Raw genomic sequence first — 24686 nt, 5'->3', positions numbered from 1 at the left:
CGCCAGTGTACGACGGTGCCCAACTTTTATAGTATAAAAACACTGCTCGTAGAAGGGCAACATATCTCGAGGCAACGTATATGACAGCTTGTAAATGTAGCAAGAGAGCCAGGCCCGTTGATTAGTCAAGCGGAAGGTAAAACTGGCACGAGATCCAGAGAAGGAAGACCGGGTGTATAGATCAAATATTCCTCATCCCCTGTGCGAACCTTGGCATCCATAGACATCCTTGTCCAAACCCGCACATCCAGTCCCTCCTCTCTCATCTCCTTCAGCCTCTTCAACGCTGCAGCATCCATCTCCCGATCCAAGACCAATGATACCTCCTCTATGCGAACAACGGCCTGGCTATGGCCCTGCCCGGGTAGTCTCCAACGCGACTCTACCATACTCGCGAAAGCGTCGTCGTCTTCAAAGTAGTGAGCGTCCTCGAGCAACAACGTCCTCAGATTTGGCAGTAAACACAATTGATCGGCTTGTGGTATGTAGCGCATACGGTCAACGAAGTCGTCGATAATGAAACCGTCGGGATGTGATGCCATCGTATACGGCGTGGAGGGGCGAAACTCGAGAGATTGAAGAGACGGGGTCATTTCAAGAAACAATAGGAAGGATGTAACGTCAGAGATGAACGCGGACTCGACGCGCAACCGAAGACGTAGGCAAGAGGAGCGCGTGATAAGGGACTCGAGAGCGGAAGGATGTTCTGTGTTGTCGAAATTGAGGTCGGAGCCAAACCCGTTGGACTCCAGAGTCAGGACCTCCAGAGCTGGTAAAGTGAGGAGGTCCAACAGGTCGAAGAGGTCGGGTGGTAATATCTGACCGGCGCGGCATTTTAGGGATAATGATCGAAGATGACGATGAACAACCGGAGCCCCTGCACATTCGTAGCTTGATCCTGTAGGCAAATGCATGTGCTGAACTTGAGGGCATGCCTCCAAAATGTAACGAGCAGAGTTGAAAGGGTCGGCATTCTCGTATATCTCGAAGTCGAGGAGCTGCGACCATGGGAGTATTGGCATTTGAACGAAGAGGGGGAGATAATCGTTGAAGCCATCTCCGATAGACACGGTCTGCAACTGAGGTGCGTTATCAAGAAAAGAGCCAAACTCTTCGGCTGTGATTTCGTTCTCTTCCATATCGTCAAGTAGCTGGAGGTCGAACTGCTGTAAGTTCGGGAAGTTGTGGGTGATCGAATGGAAAAAATGAAGAGCACTCTCCGGGAGAAGAATGGACAGGCGTCGCCATCGCACGGATGACGAGAGTAGGATGGTGAGCGCGGATTCGATTGTTCTCGGCGTTTCTTCGTCAAATGTGATGTGGACAGAGAGTAGGCGGGACCCCGAACGAGACAAATATGTCTCGAGTAACGATTTTGCGCTTTCTTCACCCTTTTGGACCAAGGTGCTGATATCGACATATATGTGTGTCCAGAGCTCGGTAGCGGAGAGTGAGATGGTCCGCCACCGACTACAAACGTATCCAAAGGTCCAGGGCGTTTGTTTGATGTCCGAAACACAACGAAGTCGGCCTCCTTCTCGTGGATGAGACCGTGACGTAGCGGGTGCACAGAAAACAAAAATTCTAGCCAGCACTTCGGGAGGCACGGACTGGATTGATGATTGTACTGGCATCGGCGATGAGTCAGGTGCTTTATATGGCGATCCTGGATAGTAACCCACAGTTTGAATTGATACAGCAGGACATACAAGGGTGCAGGAATCCATACCTCTTGATTCCAACACGGGCACAGTGTTCAAGTTCTCTGTTCTCAGCTGGGGCTACCTCTGTGATGGATGATAAAGTCAGTACAATCAGTTACGAGTACAAATTTTCATGACTAGCAGGACATACCTTGATGAGCCAACAACACTTTGTCCAGCGCAACGGTATCGATACAGTAGCCGCAAAGTAGCCGTGACCGTTCTCGAGCCTTATTTATGTATCCGGAAGCTGCCGCAAACGAAATGTGCACGTCTCGGAAGTCTAGTGACCGCGCAGATGTAACTTCCTGTCGCAAACGATATCGACGTTGAATTTCAAGAACGTCGAACTTGGCAACTTGCGTCGAACACTGTTCGATAGGCGCCGACTCGTGGCCCAGCTGACTTTTACGTACAAAATTCAGTCCTTGAAGCGACTTTCCATGGTCTGACGGAGGCTGTTCAGGAGAAGGGCATCTTCGAGCGAGTATACCAGTTGGCTGAACGCCACAAGATGATAAAAGGGTAGTATCGTGGGGCCCAGTGGCAGTAAGAGGCTTATTTTGGAGGCCAAATAACCAGTACTAAGTAGTCGCAGAGTACATGCCACATCACTGGCCTGATATACAGCAATTGGTCGGCAGTGATCACCGACTCAGGATTCTCAAGCAAGTCCGGACCCATATATTCACACTCGGAGTTGTCGCATGAAGGCAGAATAATTCAAGGGATCGTATGCGATCAGGATACGGTACAAATGAACACAGTCACGGTGAGAACCGTAGTGCAGTGTACATACATCCAAACGAGCCGTCGAGGCTCTCCCAATAAATAACGATAGATAAGTAGTAGAGATACCGTGCGGAAATAAGTTAGGAAAATGATGTTGTGTCGCGGTCAAAAGAATGACGTCGTTTAGTTGAATTGCCAGGTGATCTCGATGCGGCCAACCGACTCGTCAGCGAGCTGCTGGAAAGCGGACGGGGAGAAGTCGAGGTCGTACTCCGCGCAGGCGTAGCACTTGTCTTCGACAGCGGCAGTCACGCTCTTTCCATTGTCTATGAACGATACACAGCGGCGAAGTAAGTGTCTACACGTTGTATGTCAGAAAAAAAGGAAAGTGGCGTACATGTGGCGGTGATAGTCTTGCCACAGATGGGGTTGCTGGATATGGAGAACGGTCAGTAAGAGAATGAGGAGGAATTGACAAATATACTGTATGGGGACTGACAGGTTGGGGTTGGAGGTAGCACCGCTGTGAAAGATCATCGTTAGCGACAAGATGTGGAAGACAGTAGAAGTGCGTTTGCTCACGGGTAAGAATCGTAAAGACTGGTGGAAACAGCGACGATGAGGTCCGTGTCGGCGTTGGTCAAACCGCTGTGTTCAACGGTCAGTTCAGAGCCGAGGTCTTCCAAGAGAAACCAGGAAAATTTTACCAAGCGCCCAAACCTGGTGAATAGTAGGTTCCTATGCAATCGTCCAGAGTCAGGACTGCGATGCCAGTGCAGAAGGAGAGTCGATCCAATAAACGTACCATCAGCGCTGTAGCTTTGTCTAGCGAGGAGAGTGCTGTTGCCAGTGGGCACAGCGCTCGCAGAAACCAGAGAGAAGAGGGCGACGGAGGCCACGGAGGCCACGGCAATGATACTGGTGAAGGAGAACATTATTGGAAGGAGTGATGAATAAAGAGTGATGTAGTGTTTAAGGGGAGGAGTCGTAGAAGAATGAGGCCGAGCGAACTGAGGAGAAACCTGAGGAGACAGCGGCCCTTTTATATGCATCAGGGCTACATTGCCATGTAGACGAGTATTCAGTATTTTTGTTACTGCACAGGCTAAAACCATGATGGTCTTGGGCAGATCCGACCCCGCTCTGAAGAGCCCACATGTTCGTACTCCCAAATGGGATAGAAAAGGCAGTGTGGCTCATGCTTGCTCGAGCCGAGCTTGTCGATGCATGTGTGTGTGGCGATGAGAGACGAATTAACATAGGGGACCGGATCAATATGCCGTTAATTAGTCCGCAGAAGTAGTCGGCTCATAGTAAGTTTTTGAGTGCATCAAAGCTTCATAGAGATCATAGGTAGCAAGTCATGATGGATGCAGCACTCCTGAGCCTCAAGCCGTTCCAGTGCATGTCGAGCGCCGTCAGCGACAGCTGGCTAGCGCCTTTGTTCACGTTTGTGGCCATCAAATCCTAACCGGCCCACCAGGTAAGTAAGGCGCTCGACTGCGTAAACGAGGAGGTCACTTTATGGTGCACAGTTTGAAGTTCCAACCTTAGCGGAGTACAAGGCCCCGGGATGAGAACGAACAACATATACACGCGCCACACAAGCCTTGCGTTTGCAACCACATAAGCGATAGATTCTCGCTATCTAGGCTGACCAGAGGTCTCGTATGGGAACAGCTTTGGTGATATTAGACAGCGTATGCAACCTCAATCGCTGTGCGAGTGAACGAGCTCGAAGTGCAGACGCACCCATTGCATGAGAGACAGCTCACCTTCGGCCGACGATAAAGAAGTGAAATGAAATGTGGACAAATGCAGGGCCAACGACGGAACTGGCTGCAAAGTCACCATCCGCAGACAGGACACATATTATCATCTACTTGTGCTGCAAGCCAACTTGACTTGGCGGCTTGAAAGCGAATGAGCCGATCAATTGCATTCAAATTGGTACGAGATGGCCTATGGCGGACTGTAAGAAAAGGCATAGACGTCAGCTCAAATGACAACAGGAGGATAGTGACCACAGTACACCGGCTTTCTCTCCGGACAGCGTCGAGTGCACTTGCGAAAGGCCATCTTTGATGTTGCTTTGACTAGTCGACAACCATCTCTAGCGCAGCATTGGGCGACCGTCACGTATTTGCCTCTCAACCCCCTCTGCAGTCCAAGCGTCTGAGAGCCCGCAGTCCGGTAATAAGACCAGGACACGGTCATTGAGTTTGAGATAATTACCCCAGCGATGCAAGAGGGCATTCCTTCTATCCTACACAACGCCACACGAGTCACCCGGTGGCCTACCAACTAGGTACGAGCTGTACATCCCACCTGTTTATACAATTTTTAAGCTATAGATACGACATGTTGCAAGATCAATATTTAGACGAATGTATAAGAGCTGACCAAAATCCCTGGGTTCGGTACACTCACCTAAGTGGAAGATCATCCAAGACTAGGCAGAACTTGCACGATTGAATGAATCAAGGACTTCGCTGGATTGATTGCCTCTATTCCCTCTTTCTCATTCTCCCAGAGCCTCCTTTTAAGTCGCACATCCAATCCCCGAATCATAAGACTTGTCAGAGCGTCCATTCCATCCGGTCCTAAGTCATCTTCCACTATAAACGAGACTTTCTCCAAATTGGCAACCTCCGATCCATCGCGAAGGCCGTATCGGCTCTCAACCATGAAGGGGAAAAACGAATCCTTTCCGAAGTTGTGGCAGTCCTCCATGATTAGGGTCTTGAGTTGAGGAAGGAGAATTCGTGTATTATCCTCATCGGGGTCATAATGCAGCATGTGCATAAAGGAGTCACCGAGAGAGTCCATGAATGGTGTCGGGAGTCTCATAGGATCCGATGGTCGATACTCTAGGACTTCGAGTAGCGGGACGACGGCAAGGAAGTCGCAGAAGTATTCAAATAGGGTGACAGTAGAGTCGATGCGGAGATGTCGGATCGTGCATGATGAGCGCGCGATGAAAGATTGGATGACAGGGGGTGCCAGAGCCCCGACGAAGGACAGAAGGTTCATGCTCCAATCTGATTTGAAGATCAAGGACGACAACGAAGGGAGTGCGATGAAGTCGAAAATACTGGAGGTATCGTCCTCGTCCTCGTCCTCGCCCGGGACGGTCCAGTCGCATCGTATGGTCAGCGACGTCAGATTGTCGTGACGGACTGGATCGGGGAACATGCTCTTCTCGCAGTCGGAAGTGACCCTGGGAAGGCATAAGCTGCGCAGTTGGGGACAAGACTTGAGAATCGAGAGACAGGACTCGGTGGGATCCATGTCGTCATGAATTTCTATGTCGACTAACTGAGCAGCCGGTAGACAACGGGCCACTATCATATGTCCGTCCCAACCGAAGCCCTCTCCGAAGACGACTTTGCGTAACTGGGGCGCTACAGTTAAAAAATCTCGGAACACACCGTGGGGGCTACCGTGGACGGGCGAAGAGGAGTTTTTGACGACAAGGTTTTGCAAGGACGGGAAAGGGAATGGGTTGTCGAGGTACCTGAAGAGGTTGAAGCTTTCTATGCAGAGCTCGACCTCGAGATCCTGAATGCGACAAGACTTCTGGAGAATTCTCCAAAAGGCAAATTCTGAGATATTCTCTGATCCCTTGATGCGGACGAAAAGGCCTTGATTCCGGGAGCGAGCGAGGAAGGTCTCCAGGGTTCGCATCTGGCCACTGAACGGACTAGCACTACATTCGCTAATGTTGATCGTGATGTTACGCCAGAGGGCGCCAACACCTAATGAGAGGTTTCGCCATCGGCGGCAGACGTAGCCGGTGGTCCACGGAGGCTTCGAGATGTCGAAGACCGATGTATCGGTAGAGACAGTAAGTTCCAATACTGTAGTGAGTAACTCATTGGGCAATCGATCCATAGCGGGGTTTTCGGCGGCAGATGCGATGTTAGTCGCGCGCAGGTTCGCGGTAGGGTTGCTCCTGCACGCATATGTTTACCACAATGAGTACATCTTGAACGCAGCGAACAAAATCAATGGAGGAACTGTTCTGAATCGGAACTTACAGGGAGAGCCAATGAGGTGAAACGGTTCAGTGTAAGTTACTATTCGTGGACGAATACTGTGTCACAAGGCGGTTTAGGCATTAAACGGAGACAATTCGATAGGGGGTATGTGCTAACCTAGGACCACAATAACGCGCTCATCGTGTACATTACAGAAAGAAAACTCTGAGTCACGCCGGAGGTTCGCGCTCGAACTCGGGTGAACCCGGGTCGTTGGTAATGGTGTGGCGCAAGATTGCCACAGTGGGAATTTCAGAAGGTTAGCTCGAAGCTCTTCACTTCGTCCCAAAACCTTCTCCGTCTCAGTGTATAAAATCAATCATGGTCATGTCAAATAGTGATAGCGGATATGCATATGTCATGGGCAATATAATAAGACAGCGAAGACGACAACACTGGCACAAATACACAATTATTCAAGGAAAGCAAGAGTAATCTACGTTCTATATAGCGTACGAATAGCCGATCCGTCTGGAAGGAAAAACCTTCCCTGAGATGTTAATCACCGTACATATGCACCATACCCAGTCCCCTGCCCCATCATCCCCTGCCCCGTCTTCTGTGCGACCAACTGACCATAAGCCGTCCCACCATATCTCAACCCACCTGTGTTCCCAAATGTATCCACACCGCCCTCCAGATCCCCACCCTCGATCCTACTCTTGAACAGTCTCTCCAGCTGACTATGCGCATACTCAGAGCTGTCCGGTGTTTTGGGTGGCACAGAGGAAGCGTGCGAGGAGGCGGTGGCGGAGCGGTGGGTGAGCGCGGGCGTAGATTTCGTGTAGTGGTGCGAACTGTACGGTGAGCGGAAGGATGAGGGTTCGGGTGTGTGCGAAAGGAACGGGTAATTGGGAGTTGAAGGTGTGGTGGTGTTCTGGAAAGGTGTTCCCGGAGTAGACAAAGAATCCGGCTGGGCGAAGGGGTTGTTCGATCTGTAGAGATACTGTAAGTGAAGAGATAATGGGAGGTGAGGCTGACATGCTTACCCAAATCCAGTTGGTTGCGGTGCGAGCGGCTTCTGCTGCTGCTGCTGAGACGCCTGCATGGCAAGCAGGAACTGTTGCTGTGCTTCTGCCTGCTGTCGCATATGTTCCGCCTATATTAACCGATGAGAAACGATATCGATAAAACTATGCATAAGAGAACCGACCTGAACCATGGCGTCGTATTGGGCTTGCTGGGCGTAAGGGTCGTACGCAGTGAATTGGGTGGGTATGCTGGTCATCTGTGGTTGTACCATCGCCTGCGTATACTGGGGTTGAATGAAGGCCTGGGTGTACTGAGGTTGTATCATCGCGACCTGTGGTGGTGGTTGCCGTGACGCAGAGTCCTCCGTGGAGAGGTCAATGAGTGGCGTCTCTCTACAGTAAATTGCACGCAGAAGTCAGCAAAACCGAGAAACCGAGAGGAAATGTCACGATGGATACGCACATATTATCGAACAGAGATCCCCCACCCTCCGCTACCTTCCTCAGCCTCTCCTTCTCTTCCTCTTCGCTTAACTTGATCGCCCTCGCCAAATCAGTCTCTTCTCTCGTCAACCTCTTATGCCCTTTCCTTCCTTCATCGGCACTCCCTGTACTCTTTCTTCCTTCGTCGTCGAGAGTCGAATCTGCACTTCCCGACCCCATCATCCGTGCCCTCATCGCCTTCCTCCGACTTCTCGCCTCCCTCAATTTCACATCGTCCATCAACAACGTCGCTACATCCCTCGCCCTAACGCGCACGTCCGACCCGGCATCCTTTCCTTCCTCGTCAATATGCTGGAAGTCGCGTAGGGTCTTGACGAGGTATATGTTCTGCCGGAAGTATGCAGCTACGGCAGGCGAGCCGGTGTGTAGAAGGTAGTCGATTACACAAAGGGACTGTTGAACACGATGGCATGCGGGTTAGCGGGTGTTACAGACCACTCAGTAATAGGAATGACAACAAAAAGGCAAAGGGGCCATGATAACCGACGGTGACTGCTCAGAACTAGTCAGCGGCTTCGGTGTCCGATCAAGCTTATTTCGACATCATTACTGGCTACAAAGCACGAAGAGTACTCTTAGTAGGCAGAACGTAGTCATCCAAGTCCGAACCAATCACCGATACCAAGAATCGTGCAGTGCAATCAACAGCTGTTGAGCCTCCTGAAGCCGAGCCGAAGATGACGCACTGATGCATAGCAAACGGCCGGCCGTAGCGCCCCGCCAGATTCAGAACAAGCTCGCTGCGTTGCGCCACCTCCCGCAGCACTACAACCGGAGCAGGCTGATGCACGTAGCAATACCTTCTCCAACGGCCAAAAACGCAGGCTTGCACTCCACACCGAGAGCGACCGTACCGTCACACCTGTGAGATGATATACGCACCTTGTATACATGCCTCCAATTTTTTCCCTTGTCGTTCAATCTCTTGTCCAGCACCTCCATGATTTCAGCAAAATCAGTCCTGAAGCAAGTCGTAACCAAGTGTTACCATCCGGAACTGTGACCATCATCTGGTTGGATCTGAGCGTACCTATCATACGAAAGTACAGCGAGCTCATGCATTTGTTGGCCAGATGGAGGGGTGTTGGAGTTACTTGTTGCATTCCGGACCTTGTTCTCGGTACTTGAGTAGCCAAGGTTCTTCGTTACTCGAAATGCGCCTTTCATGACTGAAAATGGAAGACACGGCGTATGCAGGACAAGAGCTAAGCGCCAGTGTAGGAGTTAGTATAGCAGAGACTGGCTTTCGCAGTAGATCCAAGCAAAGTATGGGAGACTTCGACAGGCTGCGTGTTTAACGTAGATTAAGCTGTGAAGCGTAGGGATCCCAGCTTTGGGGGGTTGCGACTCGCGAGAGGGGGCGCAGTCCGAAGTGGGGTCCACGAGCGGGCTCAGGATCCCACCATTTATATGTGGGCGGTCACAACACCTGGATCTGTTAAAGGGGATATCTCGCTGATAATAATCATACCACTGCCGGTTTGGGATAATCAAAAGCGCTAGCCGCACCACGAGATATTCTCATGCCGAGCAAACGTTCCCCGTTGGCAAATCCATTGTGGGACCCATGAGCGGATGAATTCCAAAGTCCAGATCCACTCACAGCCTCGCGGCTGCCAAATTAACAGACCACAGCTGTGGCATTGAGAACAGGCGATTATGAATGCGTGCAAAATCGGAGCGGGATTACTCATGTGGATGCTGAGTCATGACTAGCAGATCATCGAGAACTTTGCCGCAAAGACCTTTTCCTTGTGAGGATGTTCGAGAGCAGGGCGATGAAAATGAACAGGCTTGGAGACGTGGCACAGCGATAAAATTGGAGGATGATGCGGAGGGTGTGGGGGAAGAGTTTTTCGAGGGATGGAGGAATCTGGGGGAATTCCGCAGGACCCAGTGGCGCCAGTGGCACCTTCGAGGCCTTCGTCGAGTCTCGACGCAGCTTCGATCATGTTCAATCAAAGTACAAGCCGTTCGAGACTATGAGAAAATGAAGGCTCGAAAGGGATGGTGCGATGAAGAGGTCGAGAAACAAAAGAGACGACTTTCCATTCATCTTCCGCTTTGAGATTCATGAACACGTGTTGGCGTTGTGTGGCTGAGAGCCCTGGGAGGCCCTGGGTGGCTCTGACGTTGTGGCGCAAGTGTTGGTGCGTACCATGATCTGTTTCGAATTCTTTCTCGTACGTGATGGTGGGTACAGACGAGGATAAAATATTGAGCATGGTATGGGTCATACAACAGGTATACATAGTAATGACGAGGGACGTGGAGTACAATAGCATCATGCGCTTTGGATATGAAAAGGAATATAAAAGGAAACAGAAGCATATCCACCCAATACTGATAACATATCCACATTCAATTCGCCGGTTTCAGGTTCAATGTCCTGGGCTTGACCTCCTGCTACTCCTCGCACTCCTCGACCTTCTCCTACCCTCCCTTTGAACCCTCACATCGTCGTCCGCGATCGGTCTCGGATCACACTTCAACTCCAATATACACGGCAACACCTCGTCACAAACTTCCCTCACCAACGCATCGTTCTTCTCCAGCCCTCCCCACATCGTCTTCGGTCCCAACCAATCCAGCCTCTTCAACCCCTCCCCAAGTCTGCCTCCCGGAACGCCCTCGTCCCTACTCCGATTATGATGGTACGTCGCCTTCAGAGCCTCTTGCGTCTCGCGAGAAGCCTTGTCAAAGTCTTTCTTCGAGATCCGACCTTGTAGGTAGTCGGAGAGCTGTTCGATGACGTCGCCACAAGTGACGCCAATAACAGGGTTGGACGCGGGGATATCGATGAGCCAGGGAATAGTCCGCGAGAGAAGACGAATGGAGGAGACGCGAGGGAAAGTGGCAGGCTCCTGGCGACCGACAGACCACGAGCGATCTATAGGGTCAGTCGAACGACGGCAGAGCGCAGTCGAAAAGAGCATATTCCAGATGAGTCGTGGTTCAGGGGGGTCTTCAATAGGTAGAGGTTGAAGGAGTGGGTTGATTGAAAGGTCCGCACGAACAATCTTCAAGAGCATTGGTTTCAGGACAGGACCGTCTGGATTTGGTTGGAAATCAGCACAGTCAGGACATTCTTGCTTGCGGAATGGAAGGACGTACAATGAGCGCCCGCCTCAAAATGGCCTACCTTATCGCCTCTGTCTGCTCGTGCTACACGATGCATTTGCATGGGTGGCATGGGTGGCGGTGCTGATTGTTGCGGCGGCCATCCACCGGGAAGCGGCTGGGCATAAGGACTGGGCGTATATCCCCAGGATGGTCCGCCATACCCAGGAGGACCACCGTAGCCGCCAAAAGCGGGAGGAGGCGGGGGTGCATACCCTCCCGGTAGTGGCTGTTGAAAGTTGTTGTAACCCGTATATGAAGGATGAGGTGGAGGAGGTGCACCCCATTGACCTGGTATCTGCGCTGGTTGACCCCACGGCGTCCCTTGAGGAGGCGGTGCGGGTTGGCCCCACGGTGTCCCTTGAGAAGGGGGTGGTGGAGGAAAACCTGTCCAATCCGAAGAGAAGCCCGGTTGCGGCGGTTGTGACCCTCCACGGGGAATGTTGTGATTCATCGCGGGTGGCGGCGGGCCACCGTCTGGGAGATTGACGGTAGGCATATAGTACGAGCCTGGTGGGGCCATTTGTGTAGGTGGGTAGTAAGGAGTGCCGTATGGACTGAGGTACCCGTTCGACGCTTGGCTTGGTGTTTGTTGTCCGAATGAGGGGGGAATGGACCCTGAAGGAGAGAAGGGAGGGATAACGGGAGGGATAACGGGACCTTGTTGTGAGGGGGGCCCGCCGTGAATCTCTGGGAGGGGTGGAATGAACGGCGTGACATGAGGTGATGAGTGGGCCATTTTGTACGGTTCGAATCAGGCGGGAATTTCGATCAATACGTCGGAGGTCGGAGAACACGGGTGGCAGGATGCTTGGAACAAGTTGGTATCCAACACTAATAGACGGATTCGGGCAATTGACTCGGTGCGACCTGGGCGGCTGAGACTAATATGGTTGTTGTCCTGGTCGTTGACTCGTGCTATCATGCAGTGAGCGGGGCCGTCAGAGCAAAAATTCAGTACATGGAGAAGTAGAGCTGGATTTGGGACGTACACTGCCACGATCCGCTTCCTGTTAGATACTCGAGGTCTCTTTCTGACTCGCGTGGGTTTCTTGAGTTCTGTAAAGCAGAGGAAGTACAAGGAAACTCCTGGAGTGCAACCCAGTGGTTAGGTCGGAGGGGACGTGTTGACGAAGAAGGGCGTTCTACTCCGAAACAAGTTCGAAAAATAGCTGAAGACAGGCACTCTGACTGCACAGGTTTAATCAAGACCAATCAGCTCGTCCAAGATTAAAGCACGATAGGAAACTTTGCGGATATGGGGACCACAGAAGATATGATACAAGGATGACGGAGATCTACACGGATGTCAACTTGATTTCGTTCAGGATGGTCGACGTTGCTCGAGAAAGACGTCTGGAATCTGGAACGAGACGCGTCAAAGTCAACACACGTGTAACGGCATGTGAATGAGATTTCGCGTCACGTGGATCGAGTCCATAAATGTGGTTTTCTCAAGGCTTTCTTTTCGCTCTCATAGTCGGTTTGACTCAAATGTATGGCTCCAGGATTCAACACCAAAAATTTCTAGCATATAACCAGCGAAAGCATTCGCTTCCAGTCAAACTGTTACTAGTAAAAAGATTTTACGAGATCAAGGATTTTTTTGCGGACAGGATGTACAAAACGGCGTTTTGGATAGTTCACTCTCCAACGATGCCAAGGTCCGTGGCCTTGATGAGGAGAGCCTAGAGATGATAAAATCAGCAACGATCCATGAGCATGAAACCTGAGGATTCACCAAATTCTTTGAACTAGTACGGCATACACCGAAATCTCCCCCGGCAAACCATAGCTGGTCCCAGAGCATATGGTGAGTCGCAGTATGAAAAAAGTCATAATGGCCTCACTCACAGCAGGGTGCGACGTTCGGCGGAAGACACCACGGAGTTCCTGCTCGTCGTCAAAGCCCCATAGGTGAGGTGTCTGCTCTATCAATCTCGGGTCGAAGACCTTCTTGTAAGCCTCGAGAGACGATTGTTGACCAGTCCTAACAATTCTTCGTTAGTCGTCGGCATAGGAATTAATGGAGTGAAGTAGACATACGCGAAAATCAGGACATCGGCTTCGAGTTCAGAGTCGTCGGAGAAGACGATGGTGTTTTTGTTGCACCGCGCAATCTCGACGCCATGCTTAATACCCACCTTCCCATCGATGATGAGTTGAGCAGTCCCTACGTCTTGCCCTGTGATAGTAAAACTCAGCTTCAGATGATCGTGAAATTTAAATAGACAAAACATACAATATCCTAGATAGGGACGATTCATCAATATTTGTACGAGGCAGTGCGAGAAGAAGAAAAGCCTACCTCCGTAGTTAGAATGGAACTTCAGGAAGGTCCCCGTACCATCATCCAGATTCACATCAAGCCCTCGACTCCGAAGACCTTCGTGCATCTCCCGGTGCATCTCAGCGATGACGTCCTTGGTCTCCAAGATAACCTTCCTCTTGAGACCCCAAGGCATCGACGTGTTCTTGAAGTCAGAGACTTCCGTCGGTTCTCCTTCCGGAAATGAAACCATGACCATATCATGGACTAACTCATTCTTCACGATTGTCGTGGATGACCGCTGCACCATAGTAACAGACGATGCACCCTGGAAGCTGCAGTCCTGGCAAATGTCGGCGGACGAGTTGCCTGCGCCGACGACAACGACGCGCTTGCCTTTGTACGGAGCCGCGCCATTGAATCCAGAAGAGTGAAGGACCTCGCCGGCAAAGGAGTTGAGTGTCGGTATGTTTGGGATGCGTGGAGGGCCGACCGCGCCAGCAGCCATGACGATATGGGAAGGACTAAGGCGAACCTCAGTACCATCCCGGTCGATCGTTACGGTCCACCTCTTCGTCTCGGGGTTGTACGCAGGTTGGGGCAACAGAGTAGAGTTTGTCCAAACGACGAGCTCCTGAGCTGTGGCATAGAACTCCATAAAATCGGCCTAAAGGGTGATGAGCTAGCTGCGCGTCGAAGTGAAGCGCTGGATGACGCACTAATTTGTCTCTTGGCGAGTAAGTGGGCCATGTTGATGGGTCTGGAGATCACTTATTAGGGTTATTATAGGAACAGTGACCAATCGACTTACAAGAATGATAAAGATCTTGTCGCGAGTGCATCATAAGCTAGAGGACAAACATTAATACAGACGACATAACTCACATCCATGATTAGTCTTGGGCGTATGCAAGCTCAGAGTGGGGTATCGTTTGCGCCAGTTATCCCCTACTCGCGCATTCTTTTCTAAAACAATCGACCGGATACCCATCTGTTTGAACCTAGCAGCAACCATTAACCCAGCTTGACCAGCTCCGACTAATACCACGAGTCAGCAAGGAGAGCTGTAAGCATAAAAATGTAATGACGACATACCAATGAGAGCATGGGGTTCGCTCTCGATTTGTGCCCTCCTCTCTTGGAGCACAGACTCGAACGACAATGTATGACCACCCCATGAGCCTAATTCCGCTCCCTCCTCCTCGTGGCCCTTCAGGTCAGCCATACTCGTAAAGACAGACAGGGCCTTCCAATGCTCGCCTCGCGGGAGCAACCGAACAAAACCTTTACCATGCGCAATGGGAGTGTCGAAGGCGAACGCAAATGTCACTCCGAGAGAGGTGGGCGTGACAGAACCGTAGGTTGGGTGCAAGAACGGTGCATCGTGGATCTTGATATTCGAGAGTTGCGCCGACGAGAGTGTGTTAGAGAGGTATGCAGAGATGGCTTCGTGCCCAAGAAGCGAGCGGGTGTCCCAAGTAAAGATGAGGTGGTCTCGTAACCAGCCGTCAGGAAGGAAGTACGAGGTAAGGGCAGCGATATCCTCGTCCTGGACGGAGCGAGAGAAATCGGTGAGCCAAGACGTAGCTATGGCAGTTGGGTCGGGAGACATAGCGGCAGAACGATAGGGGGTTTGAACGAGCAGGGCTCCCTTCTCCAACCGATCATATTTATACCTTGTATGATGGCACTGGCCTCGAGACTCAAATTATCATAGCAATCAGGTCCGCAGGAGCGCGTATGTACCAGTCTGGATAGAGCAAGTAGCGACCCTAAGCGTGGAAGCCGCAGAAGCTCGTTAGACATAACGATCATAGCCGAATTCGAGTCAGGGTCTACCGAATTAGTGGCCAGAACAATAAGGTGTTAGTTATTGGCGCTGACATGACATTTTCCAGAGAATTGACCTGTGCAGATCATGGATAAGTCATGCTTTACGATAGTGCAGGGGAGATTCCGTACTGGATAATGCCTGTCATCTCAGGGCTTTCTGAGCCCCAGTGAGTATAAGAAAAGCTGCCAGGCTTGTTCAACCTGAAAACTACCACATACCGGCGGCATGTAACGGTTACGGCGTCTTTGCACGGAGGCATTGTCCGGAAGGTGCTGACGGCAAGGTGCACAACTCTGCTTTGGGGCATGGACTTATAGATTGCTATCGCTTCGTTCGAAGAAGTGGCGTCAGTCGGAAGGTAAGGTAAAGGTACGAAGGCATCTGTTCGGCTCATGCGAAGCGATTCACCTGCATGAATCTGATACAGATAGAGCGTCAACGTCTCGACGCTCTATGGTGGCCGTCCGAACTTCCAAACTTGGAGGTTAGTATCATGCCGTAGAGACACCGTGAACATGTCACAACACTCCCACATCAGCAACAGAAGACCACACAATATTCTTGCTCCTGCACTTGTCAGCAATATAATCGCTTGTTAGTAGTGACGCGAATTAACAGTCACCTGGCCTCGCTGGAGTGAGTACATATGTCAAATCCATACGCGAAAATATGGACAGGCTCTTCGGAGATAAAACTCCATGGAGCTAGGTGTCAGTCAACAACTCAACTTTAGAACACAAGCAATCAGCAGAGCTTGAGCAAAATCTAAACGCCTACTCCGTCCAGGACATTCCCTGACTCGGAGGTAGAATTGTTCAGATGCTCACGACAGGGAAAGCGCTGAGCATTGCAGTATATTTCCGTGTCCTGGGAGGGGCGTCTTGCGCTGGAAGGCACGCTCGATGTAAGGAGTAACGCTGGTTGACTCGGACGACCCCTGCGCTGACGGAGAATTCACTGGGGTCATACACGTAGTTCAGCATTCCCGATGCGTGCACTCAGCAAACCATACATAGATGACACTCACCGACTTCCCCTTATCCCCTTTCACAAGGACAAAGCCGTTGGAAGAGCGTCTCGTGGACCCTCTAGATGTGTAACAGTTCGGATCGTCCTAACTTCGTGAACCCACGAGCCCACACGATGACTGAACCTTCCAGAGTTTTTCACGACATAGATGACCCTAGGCAGCGATTGACTGAACTCTAGCACGAGTATCACCTCGGACATGCAAAGGTGGGTCAGGGCAGGGGACACAGAAAGTCATCAGCGCTTCGTACGCTGGGAGAAAATACGATGGTGCGGAATAAAGTAAATCCTTCTGCTGGAGGCATGACGACGAAAATAATAGCAATGTCTGCAGAGAGATCGCATCTGTTTATGCATATACAGTCCTGAAGACTTCTCTCCCGACCGAGTTGGCGACACAATGTACGAGCTACGGAAGAGCCTGAATGACGAATAACGCAAACTTGAAAGCTTACACGCGGTTCGCCAGGTGTAGAGTAGGCGCTAGAAGATTGCATGGTATAAACGAGCCGATAGTGCGCCTAGATAGAGTTTCCAGATTGTTCATCTGAGAGGAAGCCTTAGGCAGAGAATGGGAGAGGGCCGCGGGGAGGTGCGGCACGAACCGTGACATTGCATCGCGGTTGACTTCAGGGTTAGGGTTCTGGGACTACGGGAAATCTGCGGGTCGGCGGGCCGCCCAAACAACGACTTTCTTTTGGACATTATCGACGATTTTGTCGAGACGTACTATTGATATAGCGTAGTTACACCTGCATGAATATTTGGGGGCTGTGAGGGGCGGAACTGAAGTACTGAAGTCTCGAGGGTCATATTCGTGCTGATGGGGCACTTCAAGACCGACGTCCTCAACGAGCTCCGCACCCGCAGTCGTCCCAGACAACTCGAAGACCGGCACAATCTGCTGCCACACAAAAACAAATCTGATCCATAATGGTATACGTATACGTAAGACATTTTATAGTACAAGGTCCAATAACAACGGCCTGCACCCGCAAATAACCCAACGACGATAAGTAACTCCAGAGCGAGAACAAAAAACATAACAGAGAACATAACCAAACAGCGATGAGGGCAGACGGCACCAGTTTCATAGTCCATATAGTACAGCAGAGAATAAGATCGAAGCTCCGATGCCCGATGTAGGATGTAGCACGGTGACGTGGCGTGAGAATGGATGAAACTGGAAAAGGGTTCGTTAGTATTGGGTATGACGACGAATGCATGAAGGGGGAGGAGGGGGAGGAGAGTCAGCTGGAATATAGGCAATAATTCGGTGTCTCCATCTTCCCGTGAAGGAAGGCAGAACAGGTCTGAATTTGGGTCATCATACGAAAGTGGGGGGTGGTGATGGTGTACGAGAAAATAGGGGAATAACTCACATGGTGATGGTAGTGTTTAGGAATATGTAAATGGTGGATACGGTAGGATATGTTCTAGACAACAGAAGGTTTGTCAGTGACCATTCGTCGGCGCACTCGACATGGATGAGAAAAGAATGATGAAAGGTCAGAATAACTAGGATATAACAAATCCGCATATCCCGTGGGATCGGTACAGGTCTGTGATAATGCTCATCGCTCCAGAAAAGGAAAAGAAAAAGGAAGGACAAGAAAGGTAACACCACTCACCATACAGGTACAACGACGAAAGAGATAAAGGACGTCTAGGTGGCGATAGGTGGTGGCATCGCTGTCGGCATAGGTTTCCACTGCATCCTATTGGGGTTGTCCTCCCCATACGCCCAATCATTCTCCTGCACCATCTCGTCTTGCTCATCCACATCACAATCCTCTACATACACACCAATACCCGCGCCATCTTCAGGGTGCAGCAGTACTTCCACACCCTTATTGTCCACGTGGCCATGAAGGCTGTCATCGTGGAGATGGCTAAGCTCGGCGACCTGCAGATTACGAAGAGCAACTATGAGGTCGTCGGCAAGGGGCGCAGAGTTCGGAGGGTCCTCTTTGATTGGTTCCCAACCGACAGGTGGAGAACCGGGAGGGGAGATAAGAAAATTCTTCTCTAGAGCTGGGGGATGAAGATATCGCCCCTTGGGGTCTACGACTGTTGGCGTAGGATCGCCGCGGAATACCCGCAACACAAACTCCGCACTACAAGAATCATCAAAAAGAAGAAAAAAATGAGCATGAAATGAGCCAATATATGAGAAGATTACGCACGTCTCAGAGGTCTTCTCGATAGTCAAACCATCGCAGTTGATCTTCGCGGATTCTGCCTCGTCCTCATCCATATAGACGACCATGATTCTAGCGAACGACCTTATAGGCGCCCACGTGTGAATCTCGCCATAACTCTCAAAATGGTCTCTGAGTGCAGCGAGAGCAACAGGATGGAAAAATGGGGGAGGTAGAGAAGTAAGCCAGACCGTGTTCGTGCGCTGGGGTGAGGGGGCACGCGGCGGCGACGGTGATGACGACGTTTGCTTCACGATACCCGGCATGATGGTCACAAAAAATGTGTTCTCTACGCGAAAATGCGTCAATTATAAAGTTCGAGAGCCCGAGACTGAAGCTTGAAGATTGAAGAGGGAGGGTGGAGGGGAGAGGATGGTGGTTGTGAAAAAGAAAACGCGAGCTGCCCTCAAATACTTTTTCACGTCGGTTACCACGCTTTACGTAATGCACACCGCCTTTTTGTGTGGCGGCGCGCGTGTGCACGACTTCTTGTCCCGGGCCACAGCGTTCGCAGCAGTTATTCCGTCGAGCATGTTCTATCGGAAACAGCCAAGACAACAGCTTATTTTTCCTGTCGTATCCGTCTTTTATTGTCCCGGTACTCCACGTCGATCTCACTGCCATTTGTACTCGGCCCAGTCTATCCCGCTGACAGAACTGCGTTTGAAGGCCAGGAGTTCTGTCAGATATGTACTCCTGGGCTGCGCTTTCCTGGGCCATTCCTTGGAAAAGGCGATGCAAAGAGCAGAGATTGAGGTTGAATTCATCGGGGAGCGTTAGGAGCTTGCTGAACACTCGAAGACGATAATTTGCCACTCGTCAGCGCATAGGCCAGATGTCAGTTTCCCGGTGGCTGTGGTGTCCTCTGGTATAAAGCCTTCCGCATATAGATATTTGAGCCAAGCATCCTGCATGATTCCACTTGTAGTGAGCGATTTGGGCCATAATTTTCTTCTGTTTAGGAGCTGAGGATCGCAATACTTATAGGCTCCCGTCGTAGATGAGTCTCGTCATGCTTCGAAGGTGATCTCTTTGGCTGGGCGTCTCCCGGTGATCAGAGGATGACATGACAGTATCTTTGCTAGCGTGACGGTCATATCCTTACAACTACAGCTCGTGGACAAACGACAAAACGACAATCTGATTGGCTGGCCAAGCCGGGCATAGCCGGAGTCACTCGTCAGCTGACCCAGCGATCAGGCTGTGGCCCAGCGCCACCATGCTCTCGAAAGTTCGTTGTATGTAGCGCCGCGAAGTTCTGAGCGCGGTCGACGTCGATATATAAGGCGGCGGTGGCGCCTGCTGCTTTAGCAGCGGATTTTTCAATCCTATCTTGTCGGCATGAGCATCTTATGCTTTGGTCTCGACTCGCTTTCCAGCGTTGACAGAATACTTAGGGTATGAGGCTCTGTGGCGGCGGGCAAGTGGTGAGCCCTCGCACGGCAGAGCTCTACATGGCAGTTGAGGTACTTACCAGGATCACATTCATGATGCGGGATTGTGAGTGTGAAAGCCTCTCCGTGGAATTTCATGCCACACGGGATGTCTTGCCTGCCCACCAGGGCCCCGAAAGCAAAACTGGAGGGTCTTTTGGAGAACGGAGGGGCGAGGCGCGATAGCGCCTCAACCAGGAGTTTGAGGAAGACCCTTCAGGTTTTTTTATCATCGAGCTTTCATTTCTACTCGAGCGGCTCCTCTGCTAGCCCCGTGCGTAGCACGGGCTGGCTGCTAGTCTACTATACTACAGCGCGGACACAAGAGACAAAGACGCAATCCGATTGGCTAGGGCGCATCGGCCGGATCCGAACTTGCACTGCCACCTCCACGTGGACTTATTCCGTCGCTCTCGAAAGTTCGCGGACGGTCACTGGCATGTTCTCCTTACGCCCATCGCTCAGGTCCAGACAAGTCTCAGAGTCAGAGCGCGGGTATAGGGCTTATTCAGACCGCTCGGTTGAGGCTCATTTCATACTGTCAACTCCAGTACAACTTTTTCGGGACGGTCAATGGTCTCAGATGTAAGTAACCTCGAGCTCTGAGGCAGACGGTATTGAAAGACCCGCGGTAACGCACAGGCTGGCTGCTTTCATTGTAAGAAAGAGGGTATGCCGGTATGTCTGAGGCAAAACCATACTTGACACAGTCAGGCCAGGTGGGTCCCAAGGCGGTCATGAAGCGAATGCCACCCCCACAGCGGCCTGGCTCAGCGCCACCAGGAGGCTCTCGAAAGTTGGTTGCGGAGCCACACAAAGTTCTCGGAGATACTTATAAGATGGAGGCTCAAGCTCAAGCCCAAGCTTATGACCTCGCTATGGTGGCCTAAAATGCATATGTATTAGTCCCGACCCACCTGCAGCACCATAAGTATAGGGTTTCCATGCTGTGGCGGGCCTGCACAAGGTGTGCAGCTTAGTAGGGGTTTTATGATACGGCCCCAGAGCTCATTTCTGCCTGGTCAGAGATTGCTCCACCTCGAGCGCCGGCCCCGCAGAAGACGAAGCCAACAGCGTTCGGCTTATTCCGCCCTAGCCCTCGCATGTTGGTGACAGCACCCCAGCATCTATTATCTTCTATAAACTTCGTGATAGGCAACGTAAGCATGCTTGGATAGAATCCCCTGAGAAATCTGAAGAAAGACAGCCCGAAATAATGAGTATCGGCGCTCACCCTTTGCGAGCAGGTTCAAAGTCCGCCGTGACGCGTCTCGCTTACTCCCGTTGCCGAGCTGCCGAGTGGCTGCTGGCCCGTCACTTGTGAACACGCAAACCAAAATGCTGCGATGGTATGCATATTTACATCTAAGATGGCTACATATAAAATAATATAAACTATGCTTCTTTCATTTGGTTGCGACAGAATGTTTTAATTTCAGCGTGAACGAGCTACACGACAGACCTTACCCTCATATCAAATCACTCGAGCAGAGTGCAAGAATTCCATCGCAACCAAATGAAGTAAATATATGTAAAGTAATATTTCAGATTTTATGAGATTTAATGGGATGGTGTACCTTGAGTAAAATGTGCAATGGTCTCACACATAGGTGCCACCCAGCCAACTCGGTGAGTTCTCCGGTGGCCCACGTCGAAATGACATGCGGCTTGCCCGGCAGCTTTCAAAGTCCGACAATTTGCAATGGACATCGCGCTTGGTGGGAATGCCGGTACTCAGAAATAAGGAGTGGACAAGGGGCACTCGATACAGAGCGCGGCGCGAAGCCTCTCGTGGGAGTGTGGAACCCAGCGCCACTTTGATCTCTGGGCTCATAAAACTCTGCCCCAGGTCATCGAAACGCCCGTATCATAAAACCCCTAGTATGCGGGAGCGGGATGAAAAAATCGGAGGCTCCACTTGATCGTACAATGATTTTTACGCCATTGTGAACGTGAATGCTTTCAAGCTTTCAAGCTGTGACAGATCTTTGCTACACGGGATGTGCCGACTCAAAGTAGCCTTAATCCGACTTTTTCGATGACTGCAATGGAGATGTCGAGGGCGCTAGCGGCATCCACTATATTCATCAAAAAGATGGATGAAAAGTCTTCGGGTCGGAGTTGAGGAGGTTGGTGGGGATGCAATGCGCACACCCAGCGACTGATGTTCCTCATGTCTTCCTGAGCAAAACTGGAGGGTCTTTTGGAGAACGGAGGGGCGAGGCGCGATAGCGCCTCGACCCGGAGTTCGAGGAAGACCCTTCAGGTTTTTTCTCGTCAAGCTTTGATTTCTACTCAAGCGGTTCCTCTGCTATCCCCGTGCGTAGCACGGGCTTGCTGCTAGTCATCAGACATACTGTTACCAAAGTGACGGTGTATAGAAGAGAAAGGCAGAGGAACATGGGTGGTAGGATTGTCGGTGGCGCAGAGTGAGCTCGAAAGGCGAAGGTGTTCTGCGGCCTCACCAACAGGCGAGAGACTCAACCTACTCAACCACATCCAGGAAAGGCTTCGTTCTTGTCTGTAAACAGTCACACAGAATGTCGAAAAAACATATTCTGAATATTTTCGAGAAACAGCCTAGATCCGGAGAATGAGGCACCTCAGATCGCACAAGAAAATCTGGACTGGGTTGGCTTAGCATTTCGACAGGTATACAGCAATATGGCGTGTCCAGAAAGGCGATACAGCTGAGCGAAAAGGAGGTGTTGAAGGTTCCGAGCAAGTTCCAAGAGAATGTGAGACTTTGAATTTGGGCCACAATTCACGGCGAATGATCACGTGATGTAAATCTCGTGTTCAAACGCGTCGCGATCGACGTGACGGCGGAATATCTCTTCGTTTCGCCTCTCATCCTCTACTCGCTACGGACGCGTCCTTCGTCGCATTTTGACACTGTGATCCCACTTGAACTGACTTTTTGATACCTAGATAATATGGCCTCTACACGAGCGGAGGCCCCAGGCGCGGTAGCATCATCGTCGCTCGCGTCGTCCTCGTCTTCGCCACTCAACCTAGATACGGCCAAACGCCTTCAATCCCTCCTGGAGAGTACAGACTTCAACATTGTCGAGGCGAAGACCCGATATAAGTCGAAACCCACCGATGTGTTGGAGGACTTCATGCTTGGAGGCGGAGCAGTGCCCGGAGAAGGTGGCCCGGCATTGAAGTCACCGAAAGCGTTGGCGGGAGATGTCGCTGCTCAGATGGTATGTGCAGCCTTTGTTCCGATATTTGAGACGCATGGGTTTGTTTGAGTCGTATGTTCAGCTCAACGTCTATTGAGCTAGTAGACCCAACCTTTTTTTGCCTTGTTTCCCCTCATTTCTACTACCGTTTATCTCCCACTGTTACCTAGCCTTGTGGTGCGAGTCTTGAAGGGATTCTGAATAGAGTTATGGACAGATCCTCAGAAATGATGATCTACACTGTTGACTCAGCACAGGCTCTTATTACTTATGGTCATAAGCAGAAGCTTGACCCTATGAGGTAGCTGGTACGGCTGAAGAAATCACTTATCGCTGTCATATCTGCGGGCTACACATTATCACCTTCTTGTAACCACTATTGTGTTTCCCGTACGGTCGTCTTCCACCACTAGTCTTTCGGATGACGAGACATCACTTCGAATCATGCTGACATTACACCACTTCACCAGTCTTTCCTCCGTAAACTGAAATTTCAATACCTCGAACAACACGCCAAAGACAAATACATCAAGATCATCGTCAATGACGAAGCACCACTGATCACCGCTGACGACAACGAAGAGCTGAAGGCCAGCAACGACAAGAAGAAGGCCGCATTGAAGGCCGCGAAGGCGCGATTAGCAGAGAGACATGCAGATGTTCGGAGTTTTGCGCCCTTGGTTGAGGATGGTGAGTGCTCAGTGTGTTTTTACGTCTCTATGGAACTCTGACTCTAATGTATGTTGAATCGGAGCAGACTACAACAAAGCTCGTGCTATGACAGCAGAAGCTACGAACCTCACCCAGGCCATCCTCGATGCCCGGCTCAAACTTACGCGTATCAAGCAAGCTCACCCGCCACCCCGTCTCACGATCACCACGGCCGAACGCCACCTCGAAGAGCAAGAAGAGGAAATGCAGAAGCTAGACGATGAACTAGCCGAGGCCAACGAGAAGGTGGCTAGTGTCAAGGAAGGTGTCAAGGATGGAACGAGAGATGTGGAGAGGTTGAGGGCGGAGAGGGCTGAGGTCGAGAGGGAAGTGCGGGTTGGGAGGAGGGAAGGGAGCGATGGGCGGGTCGTGGGGCGGCATGATTGGTTCGTATCTCCACTTTCGTTCACTTACTACCCTTTGACTGGTATCTCGGTAAACTAACCCCCGAATTATGTTGACTAGGTTTCGAGCCCTTTTGGTCCTTAAGCACAAGCTCACGGACCTGCACTCCTTCACACCCGTGTCCGACAACGAGGTGCATCTCACATACCACCTCTCGCCGCCATCCTCGCCGAAACGACCACGAGAGGTCACTATCGTTCTCCTTTTCGTACCAAACTCTCGACAACTTGCCGAAGCTCGGATCGAGGGTCTGCCGTCCCAGGACGAATGTACAGAGACGATTGCGGCACATGTGCAGGCGAATGATCCGGCAGGTTTGGTCTGGACGTTGTTGGCGAAGGCCAGGGAGGATGTGGCGAGACTGTAGGAGTCGCAGCTTCTACCATGCCTGTGTTTGTGAGGGTCGATCATGATTGTCTTGTAAGTTACGCGGTGTTTTTATTGCAATTGGTTGCTCTGCCTTTCGCACATCAGGCGAAATTATCGTGGCGAACGCCAATTCCAGCCCGATCTTTCGGTGTCAAGTCCTTGCTGTGTCTTACAATT

At 51.1% G+C, this 24686-nt stretch overlaps 8 protein-coding genes across 8 annotated transcripts; 1 reads left to right on the top strand and 7 right to left on the bottom strand.

Moving 5' to 3' along the window:
• Window positions 1-54: 54 nt before the first annotated feature.
• On the bottom strand, window positions 55-2043 carry STEHIDRAFT_124542 (uncharacterized protein). The gene is made up of 3 exons (XM_007308476.1): window positions 1855-2043; window positions 1730-1787; window positions 55-1666 (listed from the first exon to the last, which is right to left on the bottom strand). Exon 3 carries the CDS (start codon window positions 1632-1634, stop codon window positions 126-128), a length of 1509 nt encoding a protein of 502 aa, XP_007308538.1. The 5' UTR covers window positions 1635-1666; window positions 1730-1787; window positions 1855-2043; the 3' UTR covers window positions 55-125.
• A 373-nt stretch (window positions 2044-2416) lies between these two features.
• Window positions 2417-3389, bottom strand: STEHIDRAFT_84794 (uncharacterized protein). Its single transcript, XM_007308475.1, has 6 exons — window positions 3241-3389; window positions 3143-3173; window positions 3018-3083; window positions 2935-2958; window positions 2833-2867; window positions 2417-2761 (listed from the first exon to the last, which is right to left on the bottom strand). The coding sequence occupies exons 1-6, from the start codon at window positions 3368-3370 to the stop codon at window positions 2619-2621; spliced, it is 429 nt and encodes a 142-aa protein (XP_007308537.1). The 5' UTR covers window positions 3371-3389; the 3' UTR covers window positions 2417-2618.
• A 1336-nt stretch (window positions 3390-4725) lies between these two features.
• Window positions 4726-6531, bottom strand: STEHIDRAFT_124540 (uncharacterized protein). Its single transcript, XM_007308474.1, has 3 exons — window positions 6476-6531; window positions 4866-6390; window positions 4726-4783 (listed from the first exon to the last, which is right to left on the bottom strand). Exon 2 carries the CDS (start codon window positions 5724-5726, stop codon window positions 4878-4880), a length of 849 nt encoding a protein of 282 aa, XP_007308536.1. The 5' UTR covers window positions 5727-6390; window positions 6476-6531; the 3' UTR covers window positions 4726-4783; window positions 4866-4877.
• Window positions 6532-6804: 273 nt separating this feature from the next.
• STEHIDRAFT_124537 (ENTH-domain-containing protein) lies at window positions 6805-9313 on the bottom strand. The gene is made up of 6 exons (XM_007308473.1): window positions 8981-9313; window positions 8833-8911; window positions 7910-8343; window positions 7629-7839; window positions 7465-7574; window positions 6805-7410 (listed from the first exon to the last, which is right to left on the bottom strand). Exons 1-6 carry the CDS (start codon window positions 9115-9117, stop codon window positions 6978-6980), a joined length of 1404 nt encoding a protein of 467 aa, XP_007308535.1. The 5' UTR covers window positions 9118-9313; the 3' UTR covers window positions 6805-6977.
• Window positions 9314-10145: 832 nt separating this feature from the next.
• On the bottom strand, window positions 10146-12394 carry STEHIDRAFT_141711 (uncharacterized protein). The gene is made up of 3 exons (XM_007308472.1): window positions 12063-12394; window positions 11065-11988; window positions 10146-11002 (listed from the first exon to the last, which is right to left on the bottom strand). Exons 2-3 carry the CDS (start codon window positions 11807-11809, stop codon window positions 10332-10334), a joined length of 1416 nt encoding a protein of 471 aa, XP_007308534.1. The 5' UTR covers window positions 11810-11988; window positions 12063-12394; the 3' UTR covers window positions 10146-10331.
• A 270-nt stretch (window positions 12395-12664) lies between these two features.
• STEHIDRAFT_64964 (FAD/NAD-P-binding domain-containing protein) lies at window positions 12665-14951 on the bottom strand (the record flags this gene model as incomplete). The annotated part of the gene is made up of 7 exons (XM_007308279.1): window positions 12665-12865; window positions 12925-13060; window positions 13117-13255; window positions 13379-14006; window positions 14059-14099; window positions 14225-14377; window positions 14435-14951. The coding sequence occupies 7 exons, from the start codon at window positions 14949-14951 to the stop codon at window positions 12665-12667; spliced, it is 1815 nt and encodes a 604-aa protein (XP_007308341.1).
• A 2932-nt stretch (window positions 14952-17883) lies between these two features.
• STEHIDRAFT_39171 (Calcipressin) lies at window positions 17884-18669 on the bottom strand (the record flags this gene model as incomplete). Its single annotated transcript, XM_007308243.1, has 2 exons — window positions 17884-18319; window positions 18389-18669. Coding segments are annotated over 2 exons (717 nt in total), but the record flags the coding sequence as incomplete, so codon positions are not given.
• A 4103-nt stretch (window positions 18670-22772) lies between these two features.
• On the top strand, window positions 22773-24571 carry STEHIDRAFT_171333 (uncharacterized protein; the record flags this gene model as incomplete). The annotated part of the gene is made up of 4 exons (XM_007308471.1): window positions 22773-23045; window positions 23495-23714; window positions 23782-24121; window positions 24201-24571. The coding sequence occupies 4 exons, from the start codon at window positions 22773-22775 to the stop codon at window positions 24505-24507; spliced, it is 1140 nt and encodes a 379-aa protein (XP_007308533.1). The 3' UTR covers window positions 24508-24571.
• Window positions 24572-24686: the final 115 nt, after the last annotated feature.

This window comes from Stereum hirsutum, assembly GCF_000264905.1.
Source record: "Stereum hirsutum FP-91666 SS1 unplaced genomic scaffold STEHIscaffold_15, whole genome shotgun sequence".
In the NCBI taxonomy this organism is placed as follows: Eukaryota; Fungi; Basidiomycota; class Agaricomycetes; order Russulales; family Stereaceae; genus Stereum; species Stereum hirsutum.
The sequence above is the reverse complement of the archived record's forward strand: the minus strand, read 5'-3'. Positions and strand labels throughout refer to the sequence as shown.

Bases quoted from the DNA above. Each gene is read 5' to 3' on its own strand.
- STEHIDRAFT_124542 (XM_007308476.1), bottom strand. From the start codon at position 1,634: ATGCCAGTACAATCATCAATCCAGTCCGTGCCTCCCGAAGTGCTGGCT.
- STEHIDRAFT_84794 (XM_007308475.1), bottom strand. From the start codon at position 3,370: ATGTTCTCCTTCACCAGTATCATTGCCGTGGCCTCCGTGGCCTCCGTC. The intron at 3,174-3,240 runs GTACGTTTATTG...ACGATTGCATAG, and splicing joins ACAAAGCTACAGCGCTGATG to GAACCTACTATTCACCAGGT. The intron at 2,868-2,934 runs GTCAGTCCCCAT...CTCCATATCCAG, and splicing joins GCTACCTCCAACCCCAACCT to CAACCCCATCTGTGGCAAGA.
- STEHIDRAFT_124540 (XM_007308474.1), bottom strand. From the start codon at position 5,726: ATGGATCCCACCGAGTCCTGTCTCTCGATTCTCAAGTCTTGTCCCCAA.
- STEHIDRAFT_124537 (XM_007308473.1), bottom strand. From the start codon at position 9,117: ATGAAAGGCGCATTTCGAGTAACGAAGAACCTTGGCTACTCAAGTACC. The intron at 8,912-8,980 runs GTACGCTCAGAT...GACTTGCTTCAG, and splicing joins GCTGTACTTTCGTATGATAG to GACTGATTTTGCTGAAATCA. The intron at 7,411-7,464 runs GTAAGCATGTCA...GTATCTCTACAG, and splicing joins CCGCAACCAACTGGATTTGG to ATCGAACAACCCCTTCGCCC.
- STEHIDRAFT_141711 (XM_007308472.1), bottom strand. From the start codon at position 11,809: ATGGCCCACTCATCACCTCATGTCACGCCGTTCATTCCACCCCTCCCA. The intron at 11,003-11,064 runs GTACGTCCTTCC...AACCAAATCCAG, and splicing joins TTTTGAGGCGGGCGCTCATT to ACGGTCCTGTCCTGAAACCA.